At 39.1% G+C, this 27271-nt stretch overlaps 1 protein-coding gene across 2 annotated transcripts in view; it reads left to right on the top strand.

Moving 5' to 3' along the window:
* Positions 1 to 27271, top strand: part of DOK6 (docking protein 6) — a 366775-nt gene that overhangs the window by 204215 nt on the left and 135289 nt on the right. For both annotated transcript variants that reach the window (XM_075270784.1, XM_075270785.1), the window contains exon 5: positions 1313 to 1502. In XM_075270784.1, coding sequence (XP_075126885.1) covers positions 1313 to 1502 — 190 coding nt within the window. The remainder of the gene's footprint in view (positions 1 to 1312; positions 1503 to 27271) is intronic.

A 27271-nucleotide genomic window follows, 5' to 3' on the forward strand; every position in this document is an offset into this window, starting at 1 on the left:
AAAAAAATCAGAATGGGGTGGATTTGAAGAAAAAATGCATTTCTGCAACTTTCTTACGGGCTTTGGTTTTACGGCTTTCACTGTGCAGCCAAAATGACATGTCCCCTATATTCTGTGTTTCGGTACGGTTCCAGGGATACCAAATTTATATAGTTTTATTTACATTTTGACCCCTAAAAAAAATTCCAAAACGGTGTTAACATTTTTTTTTTCTGAAAGTCGCCATATTCCGACGGCCGTAACTTTTTTATACATAGGTGTACGGGGATGCATAGGGCGTCTTTTTTGCGGGGCCGGGTGTACTTTTTAGTTCTACCATTTTCGAGAAATGTTATTGCTTTGATCACTTTTTATTCAAATTTTTATCAGAATTAAAACAGTGAAAAAACGGCGGTTTAGCACTTTTGACTATTTTTCCTGCTACGGCGTTTACCGAACAGGAAAAATATTTTTATAGATTTGTAGAGCGGGCGATTTCGGACGCGGGGATACCTAACATGTATATGTTTCACAGTTTTTAACTACTTTTATATTTGTTCTAGGGAAAGGGGGGTGACTTGAACTTTTAATACTTTTTATATTTTTTTATATTTTTTTTTTACTTTTTTTTTTATTTATTTTTTTGCATTTATTAGACCCCCTAGGGGTGTTGAACCCCAGGGGGTCTGATCACTAATGCAATGCATTACAATGCTAATGCATTGCAATGCATTGCAAAAAATCATCATCTCTTTTGCAGGCTGTATACACCAGCCTGCAAAACAGAGAATTTGCAGACCGGCTGGGAGCCTTTAACAAGGCTCCCGGCTGTCATGGCAACGTGACGTCGGTCCTGGAGCATGCTCCAGGAGCCGGCGATCCCTGCCAAAATGGCGGCGCCCATGCGCCGCCGGGAAAATGGCGCCTCCGGCGCCTTTGACAGCAGCGCCGGAGGGGTTAATGCCTCCGATCGGTCCGGGGACCGATCGGAGGCATTAGAGCCGGTTGTCTACTGCTTAAAGCAGTAGACACCCGGCGGCTATGACGGCTGCCCGGCTCCCGGGCGGTCGCCATAGTTACAGACCCGACATGCGCCGTACTATTACGGCGCATGTCGGGAAGGGGTTAAGATCAGATTGAAGAACCAACCATAAGATCTAATCTTGAGTTTATCTTTTAATTTGAAACAACTGAACTATAGTAGACTATATGACTGTTCATTTCTATAGACAACACCATATCACTGCATTTACATTATTGCATATTTTATCATTTAAAAATAAAATAAAAAAAAGTTCTACTCATGTTATTCTTTTTCTTTACATTTATCTAGAGAGATTCAATGTGTATCTAATGCCAACACCAAATTTAGACATCTATGGGGAATGCACAATGCAGATCACACATGAAAACATCTACCTGTGGGATATTCACAATGCAAAAGTCAAGTTGGTTATGTGGCCGCTGAGCTCTTTAAGAAGATATGGAAGAGACTCTACATGGTTTACCTTTGAATCGGGAAGGTAAGAAAATATGTTAATTATTTTATTGGTAATCTGTGACTGTCTGCATTTTCTTATTTCTATACCTCCCTACCCCAGTCGCATTTTGTATTAACCCACTTTGAAGCAGCAGAACTTACCCCTGTACAGGCTTATCAGTAAGATCCTGATGCCAAGTTTCTCCTCATTACTTGCCTATTGATAAATTATACATTGATTGCTATGATAAGCCAATAGTGGTGATCACTATAAGGCAGGGGTCCTCAAACTGCGGCCCGAGGGCCACATGCGGCCCGCCAAGCACTTCTGTCTGGCCCCGCCGACAATGCCAGCAGGCGTGCATTTATAATGACGCTCCTGGGGAGCTCGGGCCAGGCCATGGAGTGCACTTCACTTTACCTAATGGAGGGCACTGCTCCCGATGTCTGTGCGACCTGCTCTGCCTCCGGCCCACTGTTTAAAAAGTTTGAGGACCCCTGCTATAAGGTTTATCTCAGTCTCCTTTGCTTTCCTGAGAGATACAAATTAACAGAGACAGATGATAAAGTTACTGCTATTTAAAAAAAACAAAACAAAAAAAACAAACACATTTTGAGACTTAATCATGAAGGTAAGTCAGTTTTTCTGGAGTTTGCACTGCCTTACATTGTATCAAATTTATCTAATCTCTCAAGTTCGTATCACTCATATTGTATTTTTTTTTAATTGCTCAAGTTGCTTAATACATATTTATTTCTAACACTTCAGTGAAGAATGCTACTCCGTTTCTATGCCATTTCCCTACTGAAAGGAGATTGTGACCATTTTTGTAACGCTTTAAAAAGTTGCATTGGACAGACTTTCCCAACCACATGTCAAAAGTGGAATGAGTGGTGCAAAAATACAAAATGTTCCAATTTTTTTGTGTAAGTAGAGTCACAACATCGCATGGCTCTACCTTGGAACATATTTACACCAGCATTCTGGACTGCAAGACTTGATAAATTTACCACTTTCTATCCATAACGTGAATGACCATTTTATTAATGATATCTGTCTTTTCATTGATTGAAGCTTCTCTGAAAGTTAGACATGTGACCCCGGAGTTCAGCGTACTAACAAGTGAGCACATTTTTCATGGTTCAGGTTTAGCGTGAAGCCATAGCAGAATGTGAAAATCGAGGAATATGTGTAACTTGAAACTAGGCATGGTCAATGATGCTAGACAGTATTCCTAAAAGTCCCAACTTAGCAGGGTTTTCTTGTGTAACATTGTTGAGAGTATAATGATAATGATAATGATTTGACTAAGAAAAAACATCCAAAAACAAGGCGTTGTAGACAACACATCAAAGGGGCAAGAGGACAATGTCAGGAATCATTTAGACAAACAGGCAGTGCATAGTCAAGCAAATTGCAGCCAAATACAAATGCATGCTTAATTTCTCCCTAAAACAGATGGTTTATAGTAGTGAATAACCAGTCTGAGTGTCATTGCTGTGTAAGAAAAAACAGAAAAGCAAAATTCCACAACAGAAAAGCAAAAGAGCACAAGATTTGGATCACAACGGAAAGGCATTGGCTGATCAGATATACCATGCTGGTGGGTGGGTCAAATTCATCCTGGAAAATATCAACCGCACAGGCTGATGAAGGTGGAATAATGGCCTTTGTTGGAGTGTTTTCTTGGCATACCATGGGGCTTCTCATACCAGTGGATGATACCTGTGTGTCACAATGTACTACTGCACTTCTGAAGGCAAAAGCAGATCAAAAATGCTGCTAAAAGAGCGTCTTTAACAAAGTAACCATTCAGTGTATATACAGTATACAGAATATGGTTTACACCATGTATAAATTTTCCCTGTCCATTTATCATCTTACACACCACATTAGGTATATAGGTCTGAAACTGTTGCATCCAACAGTATGTTAAATAAGACAAGTAAAAGCCTAACCCCAATAAATCAAATAAATAAAAATAAATAAATGAATGAATGAAACCTGATTTTGTAAAAAAAAATAAAAATTAATAGTTAAAGGGGTATTCCCACGAACAAAATAATTTTTAAATGTGTAGATAATTAAAAGTTAAAATTTTTTGCAACTATAAATAATTAAAAATTTTGCAGAGTTTTAAAGATTTTCTCCAAATATCTTGTGGTCACAAGTTGTTGTCTTGATCAGTTGCCAATGGATACGACCATGAATGCAGGAACTTTCTAAGGTCAGAAGATCTGCCATGATTTCCTTATTGTGGCCGGGGTATCTCCTGATACATGTAGTGTCCCTGTCTGATATCCCAGCTACAATAAGAAAATCATGGCTGGGATCCTGACAAGACCCAGACCATAGAAAGTTCCAGCATTCGTGGTCATATCCATTGGCAACAGACATTTGTCACCATAAAGATGGTGAGAGAAAATCTTAAACTGCAGAATTTTTGACTATTTGTATTTGCAAAAATGTTTAACTATTAAGTATTTACAAAAATAGATATGATTATTTTCATGGGAATACCCCTTTAACAAGAGGAAACAACTAATATGGAATTGATATAATCCCAACAGTTCATGGGATAAAGTTAACATAACATCAGCAGGGTTTTTTTTTTAGCAAATGTCATCATTATATTTTATGTACCCCAAATGATAACATTGAAATGTGTTAGAAATAATTCCCACAATTGTGGGTGAAAGTGGCCTTGAAAAATGTACATTTTTACACCCTTGAGCACCAGTTCTCATGGATCCTTCATACACTGCAAAATGACCTATATTTTGATGGTCCGTTAATTAAAATGAATACTCTTTTAATGCAACAATTAAAAAAAAAATGCTTGAAACTATTTATGAAAGACTCAAAACTAGGTTGTCCAATAGGAGTTTTCAAATATCTGTTATTCAACTGAAAGTGGAAGAGAACAGTAAAGTTTGCTAGAAGTTTAAGCTTTCCTGACTTGGACATATTATTGATGAGTACTTGGGCTATTGGTCAGCTTTAATGATCACATTTCTTCTCTAGTGGCTATAATTTAGAAGTGCCATTTTAACTCTTCTGTCTGATGGCAGCATAGACTAATTTGCTTGATTATTCTTCTTTATCAATAAAGTTAGGCTAAACCCCATCTGAAATTGTCAGGCTGTCACACCAGTCTTTATAAACCTTCAGATAATAGCAGCTCTAGGATTGTGCTGATCTTTGTTTTCTTCAGCAAGAATGAATATATTGTTTTTCTATTCACACCATATGTAGAAAGAGAAAATCCTGCAGACACAAGTAATGCTACCCACAAGGCCTAACCTAGCACACATTATAGCGGTGTTATTCTATTCCACCCTATACATTCTAAATTGCTTTCCAGAAGAGAATAATCTTGCATCTTTCCTACATCTGTTCATGTGACCATTATTTAACCCCTTCCTCACATCCGCCGTACTATCATGGTGGATGGATGTCAGGTCTTTAAAGATGGCGGCCACTCATATGGTGGCTGCCACAGTGGGGAAAAAAATCAAAAGGGCCAATTTGCCTCCCATCAGAAATTTCCAAAAATGGCTCCACAATGGCATCCCTGTACGTAGAAATATAAAAAGATTATGGATGTCAGAATATGGTGACTCCAATAAATGTTTTTTTTTTTTTTTTGCAAAGTTTTGGATTTAGGCTAAAGAGTAAAAACAAACAAACAAACAAAAAAAATATATATATTTGGTATCCCCAGAATCATACCAACACAAAGAATACAGGTGACATGTCATTTAGGCTGCACAATGGACGACATAAAAAAGAAAGTCACACAAACGCAATTTCTCTCCAATTTTCTCTCCCATTCAGAATTTTTTTCAAGCTTCTCACTATGTCATTCCGAATACTAAATGATACCGGTATAATTTGTATCTTATGGCTCTGCGAATGGAAAAGCAAGAAAGTTCTGGGACTTGGAAACCAGAGAATCAAAAACAAAAATCAAAAAAATGTTTGCAGCGGGAAGGGGTTAATGTCTGTTGCTTTCATCTATCACAGGAATACAGCAATGGACATAAAAAGACCATCTCTTCACCAAATTGTAATTAAGAGGTGGTCACTCTTAAATTTCTGTAGATGCAAAAATGAAAAAAGTTATGGTTGTCAGAATATAGCAATACAAAGATGTGTTTATTGTGAGGAAGTAGTAATATGCAGTGAATTGCTAATAATAAAGGGGATGGAGGTGACACAAAAACACTGGGAAATTCTGATGATGGACGATGATATTAGGAACTATAGGAACTATACCCCCAGATTACATACAGTTAGGGCCAGAAATATTTGGACAGTGACACAATTTTCGCGAGATGGGCTCTGCATGCCACCACATTGGTTTTGAAATGAAACCAGTACAACAGAATTCAAGTGCAGATTGTAACGTTTAATTTGAAGGGTTGAACAAAAATATCTGATAGAAAATGTAGGAATTGTACACATTTCTTTACAAACACTCCACATTTTAGGAGCTCAAAAGTAATTGGACAAATAAACATAACCCAAACAAAATATATTTATTTTCAATATTTTGTTGCGAATCCTTTGGAGGCAATCACTGCCTTAAGTCTGGAACCCATGGACATCACCAAACGCTGGGTTTCCTCCTTCTTAATGCTTTGCCAGGCCTTTACAGCAGCAGCCTTCAGGTCTTGCTTGTTTGTGGGTCTTTCCGCCTTAAGTCTGGATTTGAGCAAGTGAAATGCATGCTCAATTGGGTTAAGATCTGGTGATTGACTTGGCCATTGCAGAATTTTCCACTTTTTTGCACTCATGAACTCCTGGGTAGCTTTGGCTGTATGCTTGGGGTCATTGTCCATCTGTACTATGAAGCGCTCAACCGATCAACTTGGCAGCATTTGGCTGAATCTGGGCTGAAAGTATATCCCGGTACACTTCAGAATTCATCCGGCTACTCTTGTCTGCTGTTATGTCATCAATAAACACAAGTGACCCAGTGCCATTGAAAGCCATGCATGCCCATGCCATCACGTTGCCTCCACCATGGTTTACAGAGGATGTGGTGTGCCTTGGATCATGTGCCGTTCCCTTTCTTCTCCAAACTTTTTTCTTCCCATCATTCTGGTACAGGTTGATCTTTGTCTCATCTGTCCATAGAATACTTTTCCAGAACTGAGCTGGCTTCTTGAGGTGTTTTTCAGCAAATTTAACTCTGGCCTGTCTATTTTTGGAATTGATGAATGGTTTGCATCTAGATGTGAACCCTTTGTATTTACTTTCATGGAGTCTTCTCTTTACTGTTGACTTAGAGACAGATACACCTACTTCACTGAGAGTGTTCTGGACTTCAGTTGATGTTGTGAACGGGTTCTTCTTGACCAAAGAAAGTATGCGGCGATCATCCACCACTGTTGTCATCCGTGGACGCCCAGGCCTTTTTGAGTTCCCAAGCTCACCAGTCAATTCCTTTTTTCTTAGAATGTACCCGACTGTTGATTTTGCTACTCCAAGCATGTCTGCTATCTCTCTGATGGATTTTTTCTTTTTTTCAGCCTCAGGATGTTCTGCTTCACCTCAATTGAGAGTTCCTTTGACCGCATGTTGTCTGGTCACAGCAACAGCTTCCAAATGCAAAACCACACACCTGGAATCAACCCCAGACCTTTTAACTACTTCATTGATTACAATTTTACGAGGGAGACGTCTTCAGAGTTAATTGCAGCCCTTAGAGTCCATTGTCCAATTACTTTTGGTCCCTTGAAAAAGAGGAGGCTATGCATTACAGAGCTATGATTCCTAAACCCTTTCTCCGATTTGGATGTGGAAACTCTCATATTGCAGCTGGGAGTGTGCACTTTCAGCCCATATTATATATATAATTGTATTTCTGAACATGTTTTAGTAAACAGCTAAAATAACAAAACTTGTGTCACTGTCCAAATATTTCTGGCCCTAACTGTACAAGAGAAGAAGGTCCTTATGTGATAGACTAGTACATTTATTTTCACCAGCCTGTTATTGGGAGGAGTTGGTTAGACGGGAAGATAACTGGTTGCTATTGCTGCGGCTGGTGCTTGAGGTGTCCAAGACTAAAGTTGGTAAAAGTTTTATGAGTAGGGTGAAAAGAACAGAGTATATCATCCATGACTATATTAATTGTAAGACACAAGGTTTATCTACAAAGACACATGTATCTATGGTTTGGAACACGTTGGCAAGACCAGACAGGATTTCACTGGAAGGTGAGGAAACGTCTTAGGTGACATTATAAATCTGTAGCATGTTACGAGAACCATTGTCATGAGTGGGATGAAAGGATATTGTCATATATTTCAACAAATACATCCTAGTGAGCAGGTGTTGATGGGCATAGTTTTATCCTACAAAAAGTGCATCTTTAAACTGAATACAGTGTCCTTAAAAGGCCTCACTGAGCAGATTTCAATTTATACTGTTTTATCTATTTTTTTCCTATTCTTGTTGGCTCATATTGTATTGTTGCTGTTATTTCCTTAGTCTGTATTTCGCTCCTTTACTCTGAGAACCCTATTGTCTTTTCTGTGAAGAATAGAGAACAAATATTTTTTGTCTAATTCTTATAAGTGTTTTACCATCTCAGTGTTTTTTGATTATGGGGAGTGGCATCTATCTTCTGACCCATATATGGATGCTTCCTTATGGGCTCTCCTTCTAGCATTTGGCACAATTGTGGCTGGCTTTTGTAGTATATACTACTTCTAATATGACTGCTTTATGTTGACACTTAGGCACTTTATAGTGCCTCGCCTTCTTGATCTATTTACAGGGATATGGTCACTTTCGGGACCAGTGGATGAAAATCTGCCTGTCTTAAACTTGAAGAGCACCAAGTGTATCAAGAACAGGCAGCGTTGCTTCTATACACATGTCTGTAATACTGACCACACCCTGTAGGAATTTGGGCCATCACTGTTAGTCATGCCCCCTTCCATCTTGTCACATTCCCTAGTAGGGGATTTCACAGGTCTGATGTCAAACCAGCTAGAGGGCTACTCTTGGCTAGTGTCCTTGTTGGAGTATTTGGTAATTACTAGTCCATTGGAGTATTTGGTAATTACTACAGAATTGAGAGAACTTGATTTTTGCTGGATAAGTTGTATTTTTCAATGGACGTTATGTTTATTTTTATATCAGTAGTGTTACTTTTTTTTCAAAATAAAATTATTTTAATGAGAAAGGGGTTGATTTATTTATTTATTTTTAAATGAGAGGAAACGTTTGTGTATACTTTTTTTCTTTGTCCCAACAAGGGATTATTTAATTGCTTGTAAAATGCTTTGGAATGTATAGTATTATAACCTGTTAGTATTTCACTGGCATAAACTAATAAGCAGATATTAATGGCAGGCCTGTGGAGCCTTTGCTAGGCCAACAGCTACTATTGTAACATATTAACAGTCCCTGATCATGTCATGGGGAGGATGGACTAATACAGGGAGCCCCTACCTTTGTCATACAGTTTATCACCTTATCTAATCTGGCTGAGTCTTCTAAGAGTTTAAATTGCTGGAATCAGCATTATATACAATCTAGGCAGCTGTGACAGGAGCTAAACTGTATGATACAGAATACATCCCTACTCCGGTCACAAATATAATGAATACAGTATAAATACAATATATACAGTATATAGCTATGATTAATAACAATGGGTTAAAGAAGAAAGCCAATATATATGGTGAATAAATATGGTCAAGATCAGAGGTGGACTTCGCAAAGAGGTGGCCTTTTGGAGAGGTTTCACTTTTTTGGTTTTATTTTTCCTTTGGTAATATGGAAGGTCTCATTTTGTTTTTTGCCAATACAAACTTTGTTTCTCTAAATTACTATATTACATAAAATGATATAACTTAAGTCTTATAGGAAAGGGTATTGATATGGAATAAATAGTGGTGCTAGCAAACCAGACCTCTCTACCTTCTCTGTCATGTCTATACAATACTATACAGATGCACTGTACGTCATGTCTGTCTGCCATGTCTGTACAATACTATACAGCTGTACTGCCTGTCATGTCTGTACAATACTATACAGATGTACTGTCTCATGTCTGTCTTTCATGTCTGTCTCTATACAGATTTACTATCTGATTTTCATGTCTGTCTCTATACAGATGTACTATCTGTCTGTCATGTATGTACTATACTATACAGATGTACTGTCTGTCATGTCTGTACAATACTATATAGATGTACTGTCTATCATGTCTGTCTGTCATATCTGTGCAATTCTATACAGATGTACTGTGTATATAAACAATATTATTTTATACATGTTTTACATAATTGCACTAAGCACAACTAACAATTAAAAGGAAACACTAATGTTCAGTTAAAATACTTCTCCTTGGCCATTCAAGAAGCAGATTAAGTAATGGTTTTTGTATTATTAGAGCATTATATTTGCATTAAGGTCTAGCTATAAATGATCAATTATATACAAAGCATAATTTCTCAGAACTGATGGCATATCACAGAACTGCTCAGGCAATCATTGAGCCTTGGTTAATTTAGGCCACTGCTTCCACTGAAGACAGGGATGCTGGATAATGAAATGCAAATGAGCCAATGAGTACGCGTTTCCGTGTCATTACTCAAAATCCCTGGCTATTGCACAAGGTCTGCATGCAGCACTATGTGATTACATGGTGAAACAGGAGACATGAATTAGAGGATAAGTGTTCTTTCTTTAAAATGTGTGCATAAATTGAAATTGCCTACTTTAATCATATTTTACTTTGAATGACAAATGGCAGGCTTGTTTCACTCTCCTATTGATTGGTAGGCAGGCTAATTGTTTCCTGTCATACTTAATATCCTATGATTCACTATATTTTATACATCTGCTCTGAATGTTCATCTTGACTATGCGGTGATAATACAATTAAATGAACATATTTTACGATAAATGCATTTTGTGGCATATCACAATTTTGATGTTACATATAACACATCAGTTAAAATGTCATTTGATGGTAACATTTTATAAATATTAAAGTTTCAAGATACAAACAGACGAATACGAACATAGAAGCGTATACGATTGGTAGCAGGGAAAGACCATGAGATTCACCTAGTCTGCCCTTATATTATGGCATAAAGTAAAGTATGACTGGTCCATAAGACTCTGCTTAAAGTATGACACAAGCATCCTTAAGGATCTCACATCTTTAAGACAAAGCTTAGTTTGGGACTTAAAGAGGACCTTCGATGTCCTCATGCATATGTCGTTTCATACACCAAATTCAGCGTGCTGTCACTTTTCCTATTATGTACCCCTGGGCTGGAGATATCAGTGCCGTTAATTTCGGCACCGATCTCTCCCCACTGTCAAAAGGGTTGTGAGAAAAGCCCCACTCTGACAGTACACGGCTATGGATGAACACATTTTTCCATTGACATTGCTAAACGAGAGCTTATTTCTTGCAAGAGCAGCAATATGTTAAAAAAAAATATTTTAGCATTGTTTTAAATTTTTATGGCATTCACTATAGTTGCTAAATAATGTATAAATTCTATAGTAGGGATTGCTATGGATACGTCAATACCATATATGTTTTTGTGCCTTTTTTACATTTTTTGTTAATATTTTTAAACAATGAACTCTTTTTTTTTTTTTATTTTTAATCTTCTTCCCATTTTTTTCAATGAGGAAGTAACTGATACCTGCATTATTGACTATTCAACTTTCCGCTGCCTTTCTTCTCTGCAATATGTAAATGAGATTAAAATAAATCTCATTTACTTCACTGCTATTGTAAAAAAAACAGTTTCTTCTGCTGCACTCTCTGCAGCCAAAAATGTTGCAATTTCTCAATGCGGTGCCCTAGCCTAAAAAAGGACTCATATTCCTATATGCTCATATTTGCAAATCGTGACCTAGCTGTGGATCTAATGCCCCAAAACTAGCAGCAGGATCTATGATGTTGCAAATTGAGGTCAATTAACCTGCACCCTGGATGGGATCAGTGGCCGTAATACAGTCCATATAGTAATACAGTCCATATAGTAATACAGTCCTTATAAAGTCCATACGTATTAGTAATTGTGCAAATCCAGCCTGAGTCTGACAGTAAAATTCTTTTAGCAATAGCAGAACAAGCATAGACATAGAGATAGTGGACACAGGGCCTTCATACAACCCCTCCACTGCCATGATAACCTATAAAAAACATAGCAAAAATTGTATTTTGGCCCCTTTAAATTAACCTGTCACGTGACTTTTGCTACCTTACCTGAGAGCAGTATTTTTTTTTTTTTTAATTTTTTTTTCTTTTTAAATGTAGATTGTAAGCCCCACATAGAGCTCACAATGTACATTTTTCCCTATCAGTATGTCTTTTTGGAATATGGGATGGAAATCCATGCAAACACGGGGAGAACATACAAACTCCTTGCAGATGGATTTTTTGCCCTTGGTGGGATTTGAACACCAGAACTCCAGCGCTGCAAGGCTGCAGTGCTAACCACTGAGCCACTGTGTGGCCCCAGCAATATTTTTTTTTTAGGTAGAGAAACTCATTTGTTTGCTGCCTGTGTACCAACTATGTTTGCATAGCCCCTTTCATTCAATGAATAGGAGATGTGGAAGCAAGGTCGAAAAGTTGGACAACAATAGGAACTGTTCCATATTTTGTGGCCTGGACTGTTGACCCACACACTTGACTGTATAATTCATGGCCATGTGTATGGGACCATAGAAATTAACCCCTTCCCAACATTCGTATGTTACGGCTGACAATGCCCCGTGACACCCGCGGTCGGAACCGGGTACGATCGCGGGTGTTAACCCCTGAGATGCCGTTGGTCAACATGACCGCCGGCATCTCCGGGGTTTCGCTTTAAAATGGTGCCGATCGGCACCCCCCGTGCCGGTTTCGGGGGGTGCCGGTGTTCGAACAGGGCAGCCTGCGGTCTGATCAGTGACCCCAGGTCTGCCCCATGCCGTCCCCTGCACGTACTTGGTTGATCCTGCCCAAAAAGGAAGCTGTCAGCCTGTGTGTCTACACAGGCTGACAGCTTCCTATACAATGCAATACACGTGTAACACGTGTATTGCAGTGTATATATAGTGAAGCAGTGATCAGCCGATCACTGCTTCAATCCCCCATGGGGACAGAAAAAAAAAGTTAGAAAAAAGTTTAAATAAGTTTAAAATAAATTATAAATAAATAAAGCCCCAAAAATCCCTTTTCCCCATATAAAATGTTTTATTATGTAAAATAAAGAAAAATAGAAAAAAACATTACATATTTGGTATCGTCGCGTTCGTAATAACCTGAACAATAAAATTAAAACATTATTTAACCTGAACGGTGAACGTCGTAAAAAAAAACGTAGAAAACCGCACAAAATAATGATTATTCACCACCTTTCCCTTACAAAATGTTCAATAAAAAGTAATCAATTGGTCAGATGAAAACCAAAATGGTACCAATAAAAAGCAGAGGTCTTCCCGCAAAAAATAAGCCCTCAACCAGCTCTGTCTAGTGAAAAATAAAAATCTTATGCTTTTCAGAAGATGGCGATGCAAAAATAATTGATTTTTTCCCTGAATTGAATTTTATTCTGCACAAATAGCAACGCATTAAAAAATATAAATGTGGTATCGCCGTAACCGTACCGACCCGCAGAATAAAGGTAACATGTTACTTATGCTGTACTCTGCACGGGGAAAAAAATAAATGCTAAAAAGCAATGCCAGAATTGATGTTTCCTTTTACATCCCACCCAGAAAGAGCTAATAAAATGTAGTCAATAAGTTACAGGCACCCCAAAATGGTGGCATTGAAAAGTACATCTAATACCGCAAACACCAAGCCCTCATATGGCCACATTGCCAGAAAATAAAAATAAAAATCTAGCTTGTACAATGTGAAGACAAAAACCCTAAAAGTCGCCAAATTATTAGGACATAAGTGGCTGCGACTAGAAGGAAATGTATAAGCTGTGTGAGCGTTTTCAGGGGACACCCCATATTTAGAGCTTATGAGAGATAATACACCAGCGCTGATCCCCCAGAATGCTCCTCTTCCCCGTCCGTGTCATAGGAGCTAGTGGAAAAATAGAATAGGATTTGGTGTACCCAATTTACTCCGCACAAGTTACATATTCACTTTGGGGTTACTAATGCTCACTACATCACTTGATAAATTATTTGAGGGGTGTGGTTTTCAAAATGGGGTCACTTTCTAGAGGTTTCTACTGTTTTGACACCTCAAGGGCTTTGTAACTGCAACATGGTTCCTGAAACTGATCACAGCCAGATCTGCCCTCTAAAAGCTCCTTGGCGCACCTTCCCTTCTGTGTCTCGCTGTGCGTCCATATATTAGTTTACACCCACAAGTGGGGTACTATGGTAGTTGGGAGAAGTTGAATAACAAATTGTGGGATGCATTTTCTCCTTTAACCCCTTGTGAATGTGCAAATTCTAGGGCTAAACGAAAATATTAGTAAAATAAAATCAAATTTGAAAATTTCACCTCCATTTTGTATTCATTCCTGTTAAGCACTTATAGCGTTAATATACGAGGTATATGTTGCTTTGGCTTATTTAAGGAGTGCAGTTTTGAAAATGGGGTGATTTATGGGGGGTTTTAATACAAGGGTCTTTCAAAACCCCTTCATAACTGGATTAGTCCCTTTAAAAAATGGGTTTTGGAAATTTCTTGAAAATTTTGAATATTGTTGTTTCACTTGTAAACCTTCTAATGTCCGTAAAAAATAAAAGGGTGACTAAAGTTTGATGCCGACATAAAGCAGAGACCTGGGACATGAGATTTATGATATAATGTTGGCGGTCTGACTATCTGTATGCAATGCACATCATTTCAAACTTTATAAAATGCATATTTTTCAAAATTTCCACCAAAATTCCTATTTTTTCATAATTAAACACAAAACATATCAACCAAAATTTACCACTAACATGACGTACAATGTGTTGCGAAAAAACAATCTCAAAATCACTTTGATAAGTTAAAGCGTTCCAAAGTTATTGCCACATAAAGTGACACATGTCAGTTTTGAAAAATCGAGCTTGGTCAGGAAGTCAAAAAGTGCTATCGGTGGGAAGGGGTTAATCGGTCAGTGTGCTAACTGACGATACAGTCATGTGCAGTCATGGCTTAGCCATTAGCAACAAATTTGGAACATACCGTAAATACTCGAGTATAAGCCGAATTTTTCAGCCCAGTTTTTGAGCTGAAAAAGCCTCCCTCGGCTTATATTCAGCTTATACTTTTTTTTAAGGAGGGTGAGGGGGGGGGGGGTCTATGACCAGCCACAATATCAATGTAAAGAATCTCCCATAAAATAGTGCAAAAAAAAAAAGTTCTTAATCCCTCTTTTCCCTAGAATACATACAAAAGTAGAAAATGACTGTGAAACACAAACACATTAGGTATCTCTGTGTCTGAAAGTGCCCGGTCTACTGAATATAGGGCATCTGCAGTGCTCCTGTTCCATCGGGAAGGGGTTAATAGGAGCACTGCAGATACCCTATATTCAGCCAGGCTGAATTCCAAGTGGGGGAAGAAAAAACAGTGTCAAGCTCAGGGAAGGGGCAGACAGACAACCAAAACACGCCCTCCCCTTCCCCATCACCCAGCAACTACTGCACCCAAAAACTCTGACCATTTAAATTTTTGAAATTTTCCAGTAACTGCTGCATTTCCCCCCCTCGGCTTATACTCGAGTCAATAAGTTTTCCCAGTTTTTTGTGGTAAAATTAGGGGGTCGGCTTATTTTCGGGTCGGCTTATACTCGAGTATATACGGTAAGCAATATTTTTTATTCTTCATTGTTATTTTAAGTCAGATGCAGTTATGAGTTGTTTTTGAGGTATTAAAATATAGTGACTATATAATGGATTAGGACACACAGCCTCCAAAATCATGACACCTACCCGCTGTCCTTAAAGACTCGATTGACTGTGAATTGTGGCATTTAAAAGGACTCCAATCTACCAATTACTGAAGCCACAAGACAGAATGGCACATGCCCTGATTCACTGAAGACGAATGCCAATAAGGTTCATTAGTATGGTTCAGCCATTGTCACTAAAACATCTGCAATTATAGGACCAGAGAATCAACGACAGTTTCATTTTACTAGGATGGATAAAGAGAAATACTTTAGGGGGAGTTTTAATTTAATATTGACCTTTTGATTTTAGTCAGTAATGTTCTGTAGAGAAAGGTAAACATTACATGTCCTGATGGACTACACGCAAGTCAAGAATTAAAGGTCATTTTACCACTTGGTGCAATATGAAAACTAATTCTATCATAGAACTTAAATTCCCTGTATGGGCTATAAGCACAAGTTCCTCTAAATTTTTTATGTTTTCAACATTATTCATTTTTGGACCCAAGGTAAACAATTTAGCCTGGAAAGAATCTTGAAATTGTGAAACTTTAATGAGATTGTCCTCAGGTAAACTTCTGTACACCATCTTTTACACGTGCAAATCCAAGCTACATTGTAAAATACTAAGAAACATTTCACAATTTTGAGTTTGGATCCTTGGCTGTGTTCAATGTATGTGATCACTTCAGCTGACATCCTTTACCTATGCAGTATTATGCCTTTTTCCAGACTCAGATTATGAATGTACTGGATATCATCAATGATGTCACATCAAGTGACCTGGTTCTGATAGTTTGCATATCATATTCACAATAACACAAGTTGTGGAGGAGATCAATAGAAAGGTAAAGGGTGTAGTTCATAATTAACACATTGACCCATCTGGACTATAGGATCACCATGAAAATTAAAATAATCTAAGATGCAAAATTGTAATATCTCTTAAAGGGGCTCTATCATTGCCAAAACGTGTTTTGAGCTAATCATATGCCTCAGGGCTATTCCAGTACTGCCCCCAGTTTTTCCAAAGACCCCCCCCCCCCAGACCCTTCTAAAAAGACCTGGCATAGACTGCAATACTATAATATTGCACTCTATGGTAAAGGCAATCTAATTATTGCTAAATCAAAGCCCCAAGGGAGACAAAAGCAAAATAACATGTAAAAAGAATGAATAGAAAAAACAATAAAAAATATGGCTTTTGCAAAGCAGGAAGTAAAAGATAAGATAAGATAATCCTTTAATAGTCCCACAATGGGGAAATTTCAGTGATACAGTTTCATAGATGGTAGAGTAGTATATAACAAGAGAGAAACACATTCAAGCTCATGGCAGATAGAGAAATCCTAGGAATAATAGCAACTAAAGAAGAAAGAAACAAAGACACACTGCAGGATCATTTAGTTCTCTGTGCGGAGTGATGTTGATAATACAGCCCGACCGTGGTTGGAGGATATGAGGAGGGGTCACAACATTTATCATGACTTCTATGTAAGCATGTAAACAGCTGCCAGTCACATTGACTGTTAGCAGATTTGATTATATATATATATATATATATATATATATATATATATATATAATCATTGTGCCACATGCTGTACTTGAGATGTTGCATTTCTGAATGTCAGTCCTAAGAACAACAAACATTAATATTTGTAATTAGAGATGAGCGAACAGTAAAATGTCCGAGGTTCGATATTCGTTTCGAGTAGCCCCTCAATATTCGATTACTCAAATTGAATATCGAACCCTATTATAGTCTATGGGGGAAAAATGCTCGTTTCAGGGGTAGGCAACGTTCGATCAAATTATACTTACCAAGTCCACGAGTGAGGGTCGGGCTGGATCCTCCGTGCAGTCTTCTCCTTGCAGCGTCCCTGCGGCGTCTTCCGGCTCTTCCAGCTCTTCATTCACTCTGCCAGGCATCGGGCCTGGGCAGAGCCGACTGCGCATGGCCGAACTACAAGCGGAGATGCGCAGTCGGCTCTGCCCAGGCCCGATGCCTGGCAGAGTGAATGAAGAGCCGGAAGACGCCGCGGGGAAGCTGCACGGAGAAGACTTCTAAAGGTAGGAGAAGAACCAGCATTGATTGGCCGACTGTATAGCATTCTGCCAATCAACGCTGGTTCTGCATCGAACTTTTACATTCGAACAGCGAGTGGTACTCGATCGAGTACGAGTATTTCGAATACCGTAGTATTCGATCGAATACCTACTCGATCGAGTACTACTCGCTCATCTCTATTTGTAATGTATTCTGGAAAAATCCAAGACCAGTAAATGTCCAGTGATGCTATGACATGGAGTACAGATATCGCTGTATCGTTGTACAAATCCTATATTTATTGTCTGCATGACAATACAGGCAGAACACAATATTTTAAGTCCATTGAGACTTTCTTTTAGCAGGCTAGTCATGGAGCCAATTTCCTCACACACACTTCAACTTTGTGCACTGACAGATGTTGCTCTTTGAAGGCTGTGCACATTATATCCAAGTATATACATTCCACCGAGGCATAGAGGCCATTATAACAAACAAATAATCAGAAAATCCTTCCTACTTTTTCTTTTCTTCTTCTGGAAAACTATAATTAAACATGTCATTGTAAACTACTTTCTCTACCTAGAATCCATTTTGTATGGATGAGAACGCATTACCCGTGCTGTTTATTGAACCATGAAGATTGCTGACTTTGGAATAAATACTGAGGCACAGTTCTTTGAAAATTCTCTCCTTTTATGTGACCCAAGGTTGATATATTAATTTTCTCAATAGAAGATACACAGATGCCAGGGTTATTTGAAGCTGAAAGTGCAACCTTTGCTGCAGGCAGTACATCTGACAAATATCTTTGATTTGTCTGCCATTCTTCTGCAGGCCAGCTTGGTGGTGGTGAGAGATGTCGCAGTCAATTAACCTATATAGTGGAAAAATAAACTATTTCCTTTGGTTCATCCTTCTAATGTATGAGTCATTTGAATGTCACTAGCAGAGGATTCTATACATGACTATTATACCAACACAAACATGTTTCTTATGACGCTGTATGTCATATGGCAATCCATATGTTTTGCGTTCCATTGAGCCAATTAGTTAATGGGCCTTGTTAAAACATAATGCCCGTTATTGAACCAAGGAATAAAAATTCCCAAAGCAAGCACCTACATTGCTTTCGGCAGCTGTATGCTTCTTTCTGTAGGATAGCTGATGGAACATACTTGTTTGCTGAATTACAAATGAACTATAGCCATTATCTGCTTCCTCCAGTTGTAGGATTTTTTACTTATTTCACTTTATATCATACAGAATTCCTGTTAAGAAAAAATGATAATTACTGTAATTGCTGAATTCTTAAGGGAGAGTAGTCATTGCATTCAATGTTATAAAATATTCTGATTAATTGATACAAATATTAGAGAAAATATGTTCAATTAATAATGGAGGTTTAGATAGTCAGCTCTGAGGAACTCTTCTATACAGTATGAGCACACGCCTGTTTAGAAATAAAGCAGTGTTATTTAAAAATAATAATAATAATAATAATAATAATAATAATTTGTAATACATTTTATTATTTTGCCTGGGGGTTTAAATACAAGTATTAAAAATCCAAGCATTGTAAACAATGGATGCATCGATTCACACTGTTATGGCGTTTGTATAGAGCTTTGTTGTGATTGGGGTATATTCAGATGTATGCTCTTTTACCCATCCTTTTCCCTGCACCAGATATGTGTACACTGTCTACCAATAAGTATTTGTACACCCATGCAAATGAAGATATCTGCGGTTGTGATGTACGTCACGCCTTCTGCCGTTAACTAGGAAACAGCATTGGCATTAGTGCATCGGCATTAGTCGCATACAAGATGCCACAAAGTGCAGAGTTGTCTGGTTTCGAGAAAGGGGTAATTGTGGGGTAACATAGAAATGGTTGATCCTTAAGGGACATAGCAAGCAAACTGAATTACCCAAAATCGACAGTGGCCTATGTGATTACAAAGTGTAAGGTGAACGGTGATTGTCGGAATGTGCCCCAAGTTGGCAGACCCCCGAAATTGGGAGATAGAGACAGACGAGTGCTGGCCAGAGAAACCGCACCCAACGATGGCTCACATATACCAGGAGTTTCACCAGGCATCCGGGAGTATTGTATCACTCAATACCATCCATAAGGAAGCGTCTGCTGGGTTCTACCAAGTATTGAATATGAATAAATGTTGTTTTTCTATTCTACCACAGGTGTCCAAACACTTATTGGTAGACAGCCTATAACAAGTCAATGATGCATTTACATTTAATTTTACATCTGATAATTAGTCTAGTTAGTAAATGTTAGTGTGGATATGTCCATTCTTAACTTATCTTCTAGATGTATGGTATGAGATGACTAGCTTTTCAAAAGAAAACTTGAATCCTTAACCAAACTTGAGCAAGCGTGAGGGTAGCCACTTATGTATGCCACATATAATATACATTAAAGGGGTTGTCCCATCACAAGGATCCTATCTATACTGCTTGTTAATGTGGATGTAAGACTTTTCCTAAATACATTGCTTCAGCAAATCTGCTTTGTTTGTCCATTATCTTACTTTATTCAATTTTTTGTGGCCACAGCCCTGACCTAGCTGCTCCTGAGTCAAATGATGTATCTGCTGCTCTCAGGGGGGAGGGAGGAGGGGCTAAGTGCAGGGAGCGAGCCTGTGTATCTAGCTAATCCTGTGTCTACACCATGTGACCTAGGTCCTGCACTCAGATAGAGGAGCTGCTTTTATTTCTTCTGTTCTCCCAGTTATCAGGCTAGCTAATTCAGTTGTGTTCATTATGGCAGAGACAGGCAGTCTCTGTATGTAACGCAGAATGGAGTTGCTGCTGCCTGTACTTCATAGTCCAATGTGGGTGGGCGGAGCTACACGCGAATTTGGGGGTGGAGCTAAACGGCAGGTTGCCTGTGAAACCCCGCCCACCAAATGATGCAAGAAACCAGGAAGAAAGAAGATTTTACAAGAGTGAAGACTGCTGAGTATGTGAGGTGGGAATACCCCTTTAAGTATCACACTGTTATTTCTGTAGGGTGTACGATACAAAAACTATAGAATTATGTCTGCAAGCACATTAGAGACTCCAATAATCCAGAAGCTCAAAATTCTAATATGTCAAAGTATTTACTTTCAGCATACAGGATCTATATAGTTTTTGATGTAATGGAACTAAGAAGGTAAATAGGATTGAACCCCCATTTTCATTTAGTATTGTATAATTGGTATTACATGAGGTACCTGTGTCAACTCCAATATGTTTTCAAATGTTTTTATTTTAAACAGATGAGAAAAACTACAGGTGTAAGTGACATGCTTGAACAGAAGGATACTGTATACTTTATCACATCCCCTATGTGCGTAGAAAACATAAGGCTATGGGAACACACTATATCAACTCAAAATGCCTTAGCCAATTTGCGGTTCTCTGTAATATACTGAAATGCTGCTTTTTTTTCACCCTAAATTAAATTTGTTGAACCATAAGGCTGGAGCCCCACATTGTGAACACATGGCATTTTTAAGCCGTGGTGGAAACGCCACAGTAGAAAATGCTGAATTTTACATTACCTGCAAAAGCGGGTGGGATTCTGGCTAATCCCATCCAAAGATTGAAGAAAAAATTCTGCAGCGGAAATGCTGCAGTTTCAAAAACACTTGCATTTTTGTAAATCGCAGCATGTCAGTTATATCTATGGAAATGTTGGTGTTTTCTGTGTAGGTATAATAGAGGCAGAAAGTCCACAGAGGATACATCTGTGGACTCTTTGTGAAAAATGCAGCGGAAAAAAAGGAAATGTGTTTTCGTCGCAGTCTTTTCCACAGCTTTTTTTGGCTGCAGCTTGCTACCTGGCGCCTTAACCTAAAAAGGGTTTGTATTATACATTGCGATTTCTGTTAAATGTGCTAAGTAGAGATGAGCGAGTACTGTTCAGATCAGCCGATCCGAACAGCATGCACGCATTGAAATGAATGGATGCACCTGGTACTTCCGCTTTGACCCCGGCCGGCCGCTTAACCCCCTGCGTGCCGGCTACGTCCATTCATTTCGATGCGTGCGTGCTGTTCGGATCGGCTGATCCGAACAGTACTCGCTCATCTCTAGTGCTAAGTGCATTGCACAAGAATTGTCAACTGTGTTCATTGCGGTTTTATTGTGGTATCCATAGTTCTGATGGAAAGAATAGAGCGCATACAGCATTATTCCTCCCATCCAATCTGATTAATGCCAGGACCTCAAAGTAGGAGGAATAACGCTGTTAGGAGTGGGGAATTGTACTGCTGAGATCTATCTAAAATGAAAAAAATAAGCAATTTTTTCCAAAGTGTCTTATATAAGCATATCCCATGGTTTTTTGTATTTTTTTTTTTTTTTGTAATCTATAGCCCTATACAGACTGTGTATCACTATGGTAGCCACCTGAAGTTTAAGCAATACAGAGCATGTTTATTTGATAGCATAGCATAAAGCTAGGACAGATCAGGCCAAGCAGGTCTTGTTTTCTAATGTATATTTCATAGGTTAGCAAAAACCATGGGAAAGATGACTACGAATATGACTGCCGGGTCAACGAGCACAGAGGTTTTGTAGTCTGTTACCATGAAGGTACATAAGTCTAAGAGTTCAAGAACTGTATACACAACCGTATGCCATTTCTGCTTAAAATTATTTCAAAAGTTGCTTATTTTTTCAATTTCAATACAATAAACCGTTAAGAAGTCCTAAAAGGGATGTGGTGTCTAAACTTTCACTGACTAGACTAAAAGATTCCTTTAATAGCCCTCTAATTTCTCCACGTTGGCTGAGAGGGTTCATACGATGGCTTCTTCCATTTGCTCAAAACTTCAGTTTCCTTTTAAAGATATGAAAAATCATGAGATGAGTTCCCAGAGTTAATAAAAGTGGAATATTTTAATAGAACACAAGTGCTGTGTAATTTTTCTGTAATAAGTATTCAATGCACCTTGCATATCAATAGAGAAATACAATAGCGCACACTGAGTGTCAAATATGTTACGTCTTATAACCTTTTAGTCTCTGTTTTGTCTATGGTAGGATTCATAATCTTAATGCAGTTTAAGGATTTTTACTTGATAGTTCATTGTTGTAAAAACGAAAACCTAATGTATCAATTTTAACTGTCAGACGTTGTTACAATATGGAATTTAAATGAAACATCTGGCATGAAGGAAGATCCAAAGGATTATAGAGCCATCAAAAAATTGTTCATGCATATAAAACAGAAACCTCATCATGGCACAAATGACATCCTAAAAAGTCTACTACACATTCTTCTCCCCTCATACAGTAACAAAGACAGAGAATCCAACTATTACTCAATCTCTGAAACAGAATATATAGTAGGAAACTGGAACATATTTTGGAATTTGTCAGTGTACTGTAAATTATATTTGCTGTATATATTCATGGAGAAGTCACTAACTTTTCAACAAATGTTATATTTGTCAATAGTACAAGTGACTATAAGAAACTGTAATGTTTCTTTGTAGGGAAAAAAATGATTCTTTCTTGACTTATCAGGCTCTTTTCCTAATTTCTATCCTAAACAGACATTCACTCTGAATTTTCTGCTGAATCTGTGTTTGTTTACCAAGATAGAGTGTCAGCTCACTGGAATATCAGATTACATGCACACATAGAGATCTGTGCAAAGTGGAGGGGAAGGAGTAAGAAAGAGCCAAGTGAGATTAAATGAAAGACACTGGCCGAGAGGCTGATGCACAGCTGTAGCCATGTAGACAAACTGTGGCCCTGAGAAAAATTAAAAGTGGAGCCCCAAATGCTGATATGTCAGCCCATTTAATATTCCTTTTCTTCCCCAAAAACAGTAATAACAAACCCCCTTATGCCCACAGACAATTCAAATGACCAACTTTGTGCTACCTAATAGGTCTTTGCACCCCTTCATCTGTTATTATAGTGCCTCCTTATAAATAATAGTCACTGCTTATAAACTGTTCCTTGTATCAGTTGTAGCCCCCTTATCAATAATAGTCCTCTATATAAATAATAGTGCTTCCTTATAATAGTACTCACTTATTAATAGTCCTTTCATAAATAATAGCCCCCATTATCAGTATTATGCCTCTTATAAATAATAGCCCTTTTAACAATAATACCGCCCTTATGCTTCATGTCCCCTCCATCTCTGCCCCCAGCTTCATGTCTCCTCCATCTCTGCCCCCAGCTTCATGTCCCCTCCATCTCTGCCCCCAGCTTCATGTCCCCTCCATCTCTGCCCCCAGCTTCATGTCCCCTCCATCTCTGCCCCCAGCTTCATGTCCCCTCCATCTCTGCCCCAGCTTCATGTCCCCTCCATCTCTGCCCCAGCTTCATGTCCCCTCCACCTCTGCCCCCAGCTTCATGTCCCCACATCTCTGCCCCCAGCATCATGTCCCCCTCCTACATGCGCGGGTGCATAGAGAACACATACAGGCAGCAGCGCATGAACTATATGGAGTGAGCGAGCCAGAGAGCGGCGGCGAGGGAGCGTGGCCAAGGTAAGTGCTACTACACTGGGGCTGATGTATGAGGGGGACATGAAGCTGGGTAATGCGGTTGATCCCCCGGGACACCCCCTCCCCGGTACATCCCCCCTCCTTGGGACATCCCCCCTCCCTGGGACACCCCCTCCCCCCGCTGCACTGACCTGTATGTCTAGTGTCGGGTGCAGCAGCCTCCTCCGTCCGGCATGTGTGCAGGTGGGCTTGGATAGCTGCGGCTCCGGGACGATGTGGGCTGCCGCCATCTTTCTCACTGTGTCTCTGCTCAATCGGCACACCCACATTCAGCCCCCAACCTATGGTGCTGCAGCCCTGCCTCTATAGCCCGCCCACAGCCTGCCATGCACCAATAGGAGGTGCATGGACAGACCAGCGCTGGCAGAATGCCAGCTTCTTCAGTGAGCCCGAAGGTGTCTTTGGAGGGTCACAGTGGCAATTTGGGGTGAGTGACCCACATTTTAAGTAGCCTACTACCTTTTCCTGGCAAATATGTGTGTGTGTGTGTGAAATTTCCCCAAAATCCATTCAGCCGTTTGGCTGTGATTGAGGAACAAACTCACAAACATCCAAACATCCAAACACACAAACACACAAACCCACAAACTCACAAACGTTCACCTTTATAATATTAATAAGATCTCCTTATTAAAGTTCCCCTATTACAACAGTCAGCTTTATATTAGCTTTATATATATATATATATATATATATATATATATATATATATATATATATATATATAATCTATGTTCCTATATACAGTGTTGAAGCTACACCCATTATTATTTATAATGTGGGCTTCCTGCACTTTCACAGACTAAAACAGTATCGGGGTACACACAACAGTTCGACAATACACCTGTGGTGCTGCCTGGATTAGATTCTTCAAGCTAAAATTCTGATGCTGTGGATCACAGGGGACAATTGTCCAGTCTGCCCACCCTAACGCCAGCCCTGGGTGAAGCTTTAAGGGAGGCACTTACACCAGTAATATACAGTAAATGATACATTATAGTTGGGGGATTAGTATTGATTTTGCATTGAAGCCCATGAGTTTCATGTTAAACCTTTGTGGAAGTTCAGTGGGAAGTTTTATATCTCCCTAAATGCTTTATTATTATCAATAGTTATCAGTACTTCTCTGTAAAGCACTGAGTGAGTGAGTGAGTGAGTGAGTGAGTGAGCGAGTGAGTGAGTGAGAGAGCGAGCGAGTGAGTGAGTGAGATACCAATGATAGTGTCTTAGTGAGATACCATTGCAGCTATTTTTAACCCACTAACTCAGGGAAAACAAAGAATTAGATACAGAGGCTGCAGAAAGGAAAACTGTTAAAAAAAAAAAGAGAGAACTCGTGGTCTGGGTTACTCTGTCATTGAAAATAGGTCAATGACTAACAGTCATGTATCCAAAAAAATCCAATAAACAAATTTTTAGGGCAAATAAGGTAATGTCGATTCAGGCAAAATTGGTTCTGTTGGCCAGTTTGAGTGAATCTGGGAATTCTGGGAAATTTCTTCATTTCTATATACTAGATATATTTGTATAATCTATGTACTGTACTACCATGGTTATTGCTGGTTAGATCACAGTCTGAATTGAAGATTTATAGATTAGAACAGCTGTCTAAAATCTGTTATGTTTACTGCAGAAACACTGTATGTTTTAGCCCCAAGGCTTTTTCTATGTTCTGAAGGAAAACAAAATGTTTCTGGAATTCAAGGAAGGCAAACAAAGCAATGTAACTACTAGAGATGAGCGAACAGTGTTCTATCGAACTCATGTTCGATCGGATATTAGGCTGTTCGGCATGTTCGAATCGAATCGAACACCGCGTGGTAAAGTGCGCCATTACTCGATTCCCCTCCCACCTTCCCTGGCGCCTTTTTTGCTCCAATAACAGCGCAGGGTAGGTGGGACAGGAACTACGACACCGGTGACGTTGAAAAAAGTAGGCAAAACCCATTGGCTGCCGAAAACATGTGACCTCTAATTTAAAAGAACAGCGCCGCCCAGCTTCGCGTCATTCTGAGCTTGCAATTCACCGGGGACGGAGGTTTCTGTCCAGTTAGCTAGGGGTTAGATTCTGGGTAGGCAGGGACAGGCTAGATAGGAAGGAGAAGACAACCAACAGCTCTTATAAGAGCTAAATTCCAGGGAGAAGCTTGTCAGTGTAACGTGGCACTAACAGGCTCAATCGCCGCAACCCAGCTTTCCCAGGATCCTGAATGGAATACACTGTCAGTGTATTCCCGTATACCCGATATATACCCCGATACCCGTTCCAACGGTGTGCCCCCCCCACCTTCACCCCAGAAATACCCTGCAAGTCCCCTAGCAATAGAATTGGGGCTATATACACCCACAATTTTTACTACTGGTATACAGTGCCATTGTCTGACTGGGAATTCAAAGAATATATTGGGAATACAAATACCCTCATTTCTTGCTACTGCCATATAGTGCCAGTTTCTGACTGGTAATTCAAAGAATATATTGTGGTTACGTGCACCCACAATTTTTACTACTGGTATACAGTGCCATTGTCTGACTGGGAATTCAAAGAATATATTGGGAATACAAATACCCTCATTTCTTGCTACTGCCATATAGTGCCAGTGTCTGACTGGGAATTCAAAGAATATATTGGGGTTACGTGCACCCACAATTTTTACTACTGGTATACAGTGCCATTGTCTGACTGGGAATTCAAAGAATATATTGGGGTTATAAATACCCTCATTTCTTGCTACTGCCATATAGTGCCAGTTTCTGACTGGTAATTCAAAGAATATATTGTGGTTACGTGCACCCACAATTTTTACTACTGGTATACAGTGCCATTGTCTGACTGGGAATTCAAAGAATATATTGGGGTTATAAATACCCTCATTTCTTGCTACTGCCATATAGTGCCAGTTTCTGACTGGGAATTCAAAGAATATATTGGGGTTACGTGCACCCACAATTTTTACTACTGGTATACAGTGCCATTGTCTGACTGGGAATTCAAAGAATATATTGGGGTTATAAATACCCTCATTTCTTGCTACTGCCATATAGTGCCAGTTTCTGACTGGTAATTCAAAGAATATATTGTGGTTACGTGCACCCACAATTTTTACTACTGGTATACAGTGCCATTGTCTGACTGGGAATTCAAAGAATATATTGGGAATACAAATACCCTCATTTCTTGCTACTGCCATATAGTGCCAGTTTCTGACTGGGAATTCAAAGAATATATTGGGGTTACGTGCACCCACAATTTTTACTACTGGTATACAGTGCCATTGTCTGACTGGGAATTCAAAGAATATATTGGGAATACAAATACCCTCATTTCTTGCT

The sequence above is a fragment of the Leptodactylus fuscus genome, chromosome 4 (genome assembly GCF_031893055.1).
Source record: "Leptodactylus fuscus isolate aLepFus1 chromosome 4, aLepFus1.hap2, whole genome shotgun sequence".
Taxonomy (NCBI): domain Eukaryota; kingdom Metazoa; phylum Chordata; class Amphibia; order Anura; family Leptodactylidae; genus Leptodactylus; species Leptodactylus fuscus.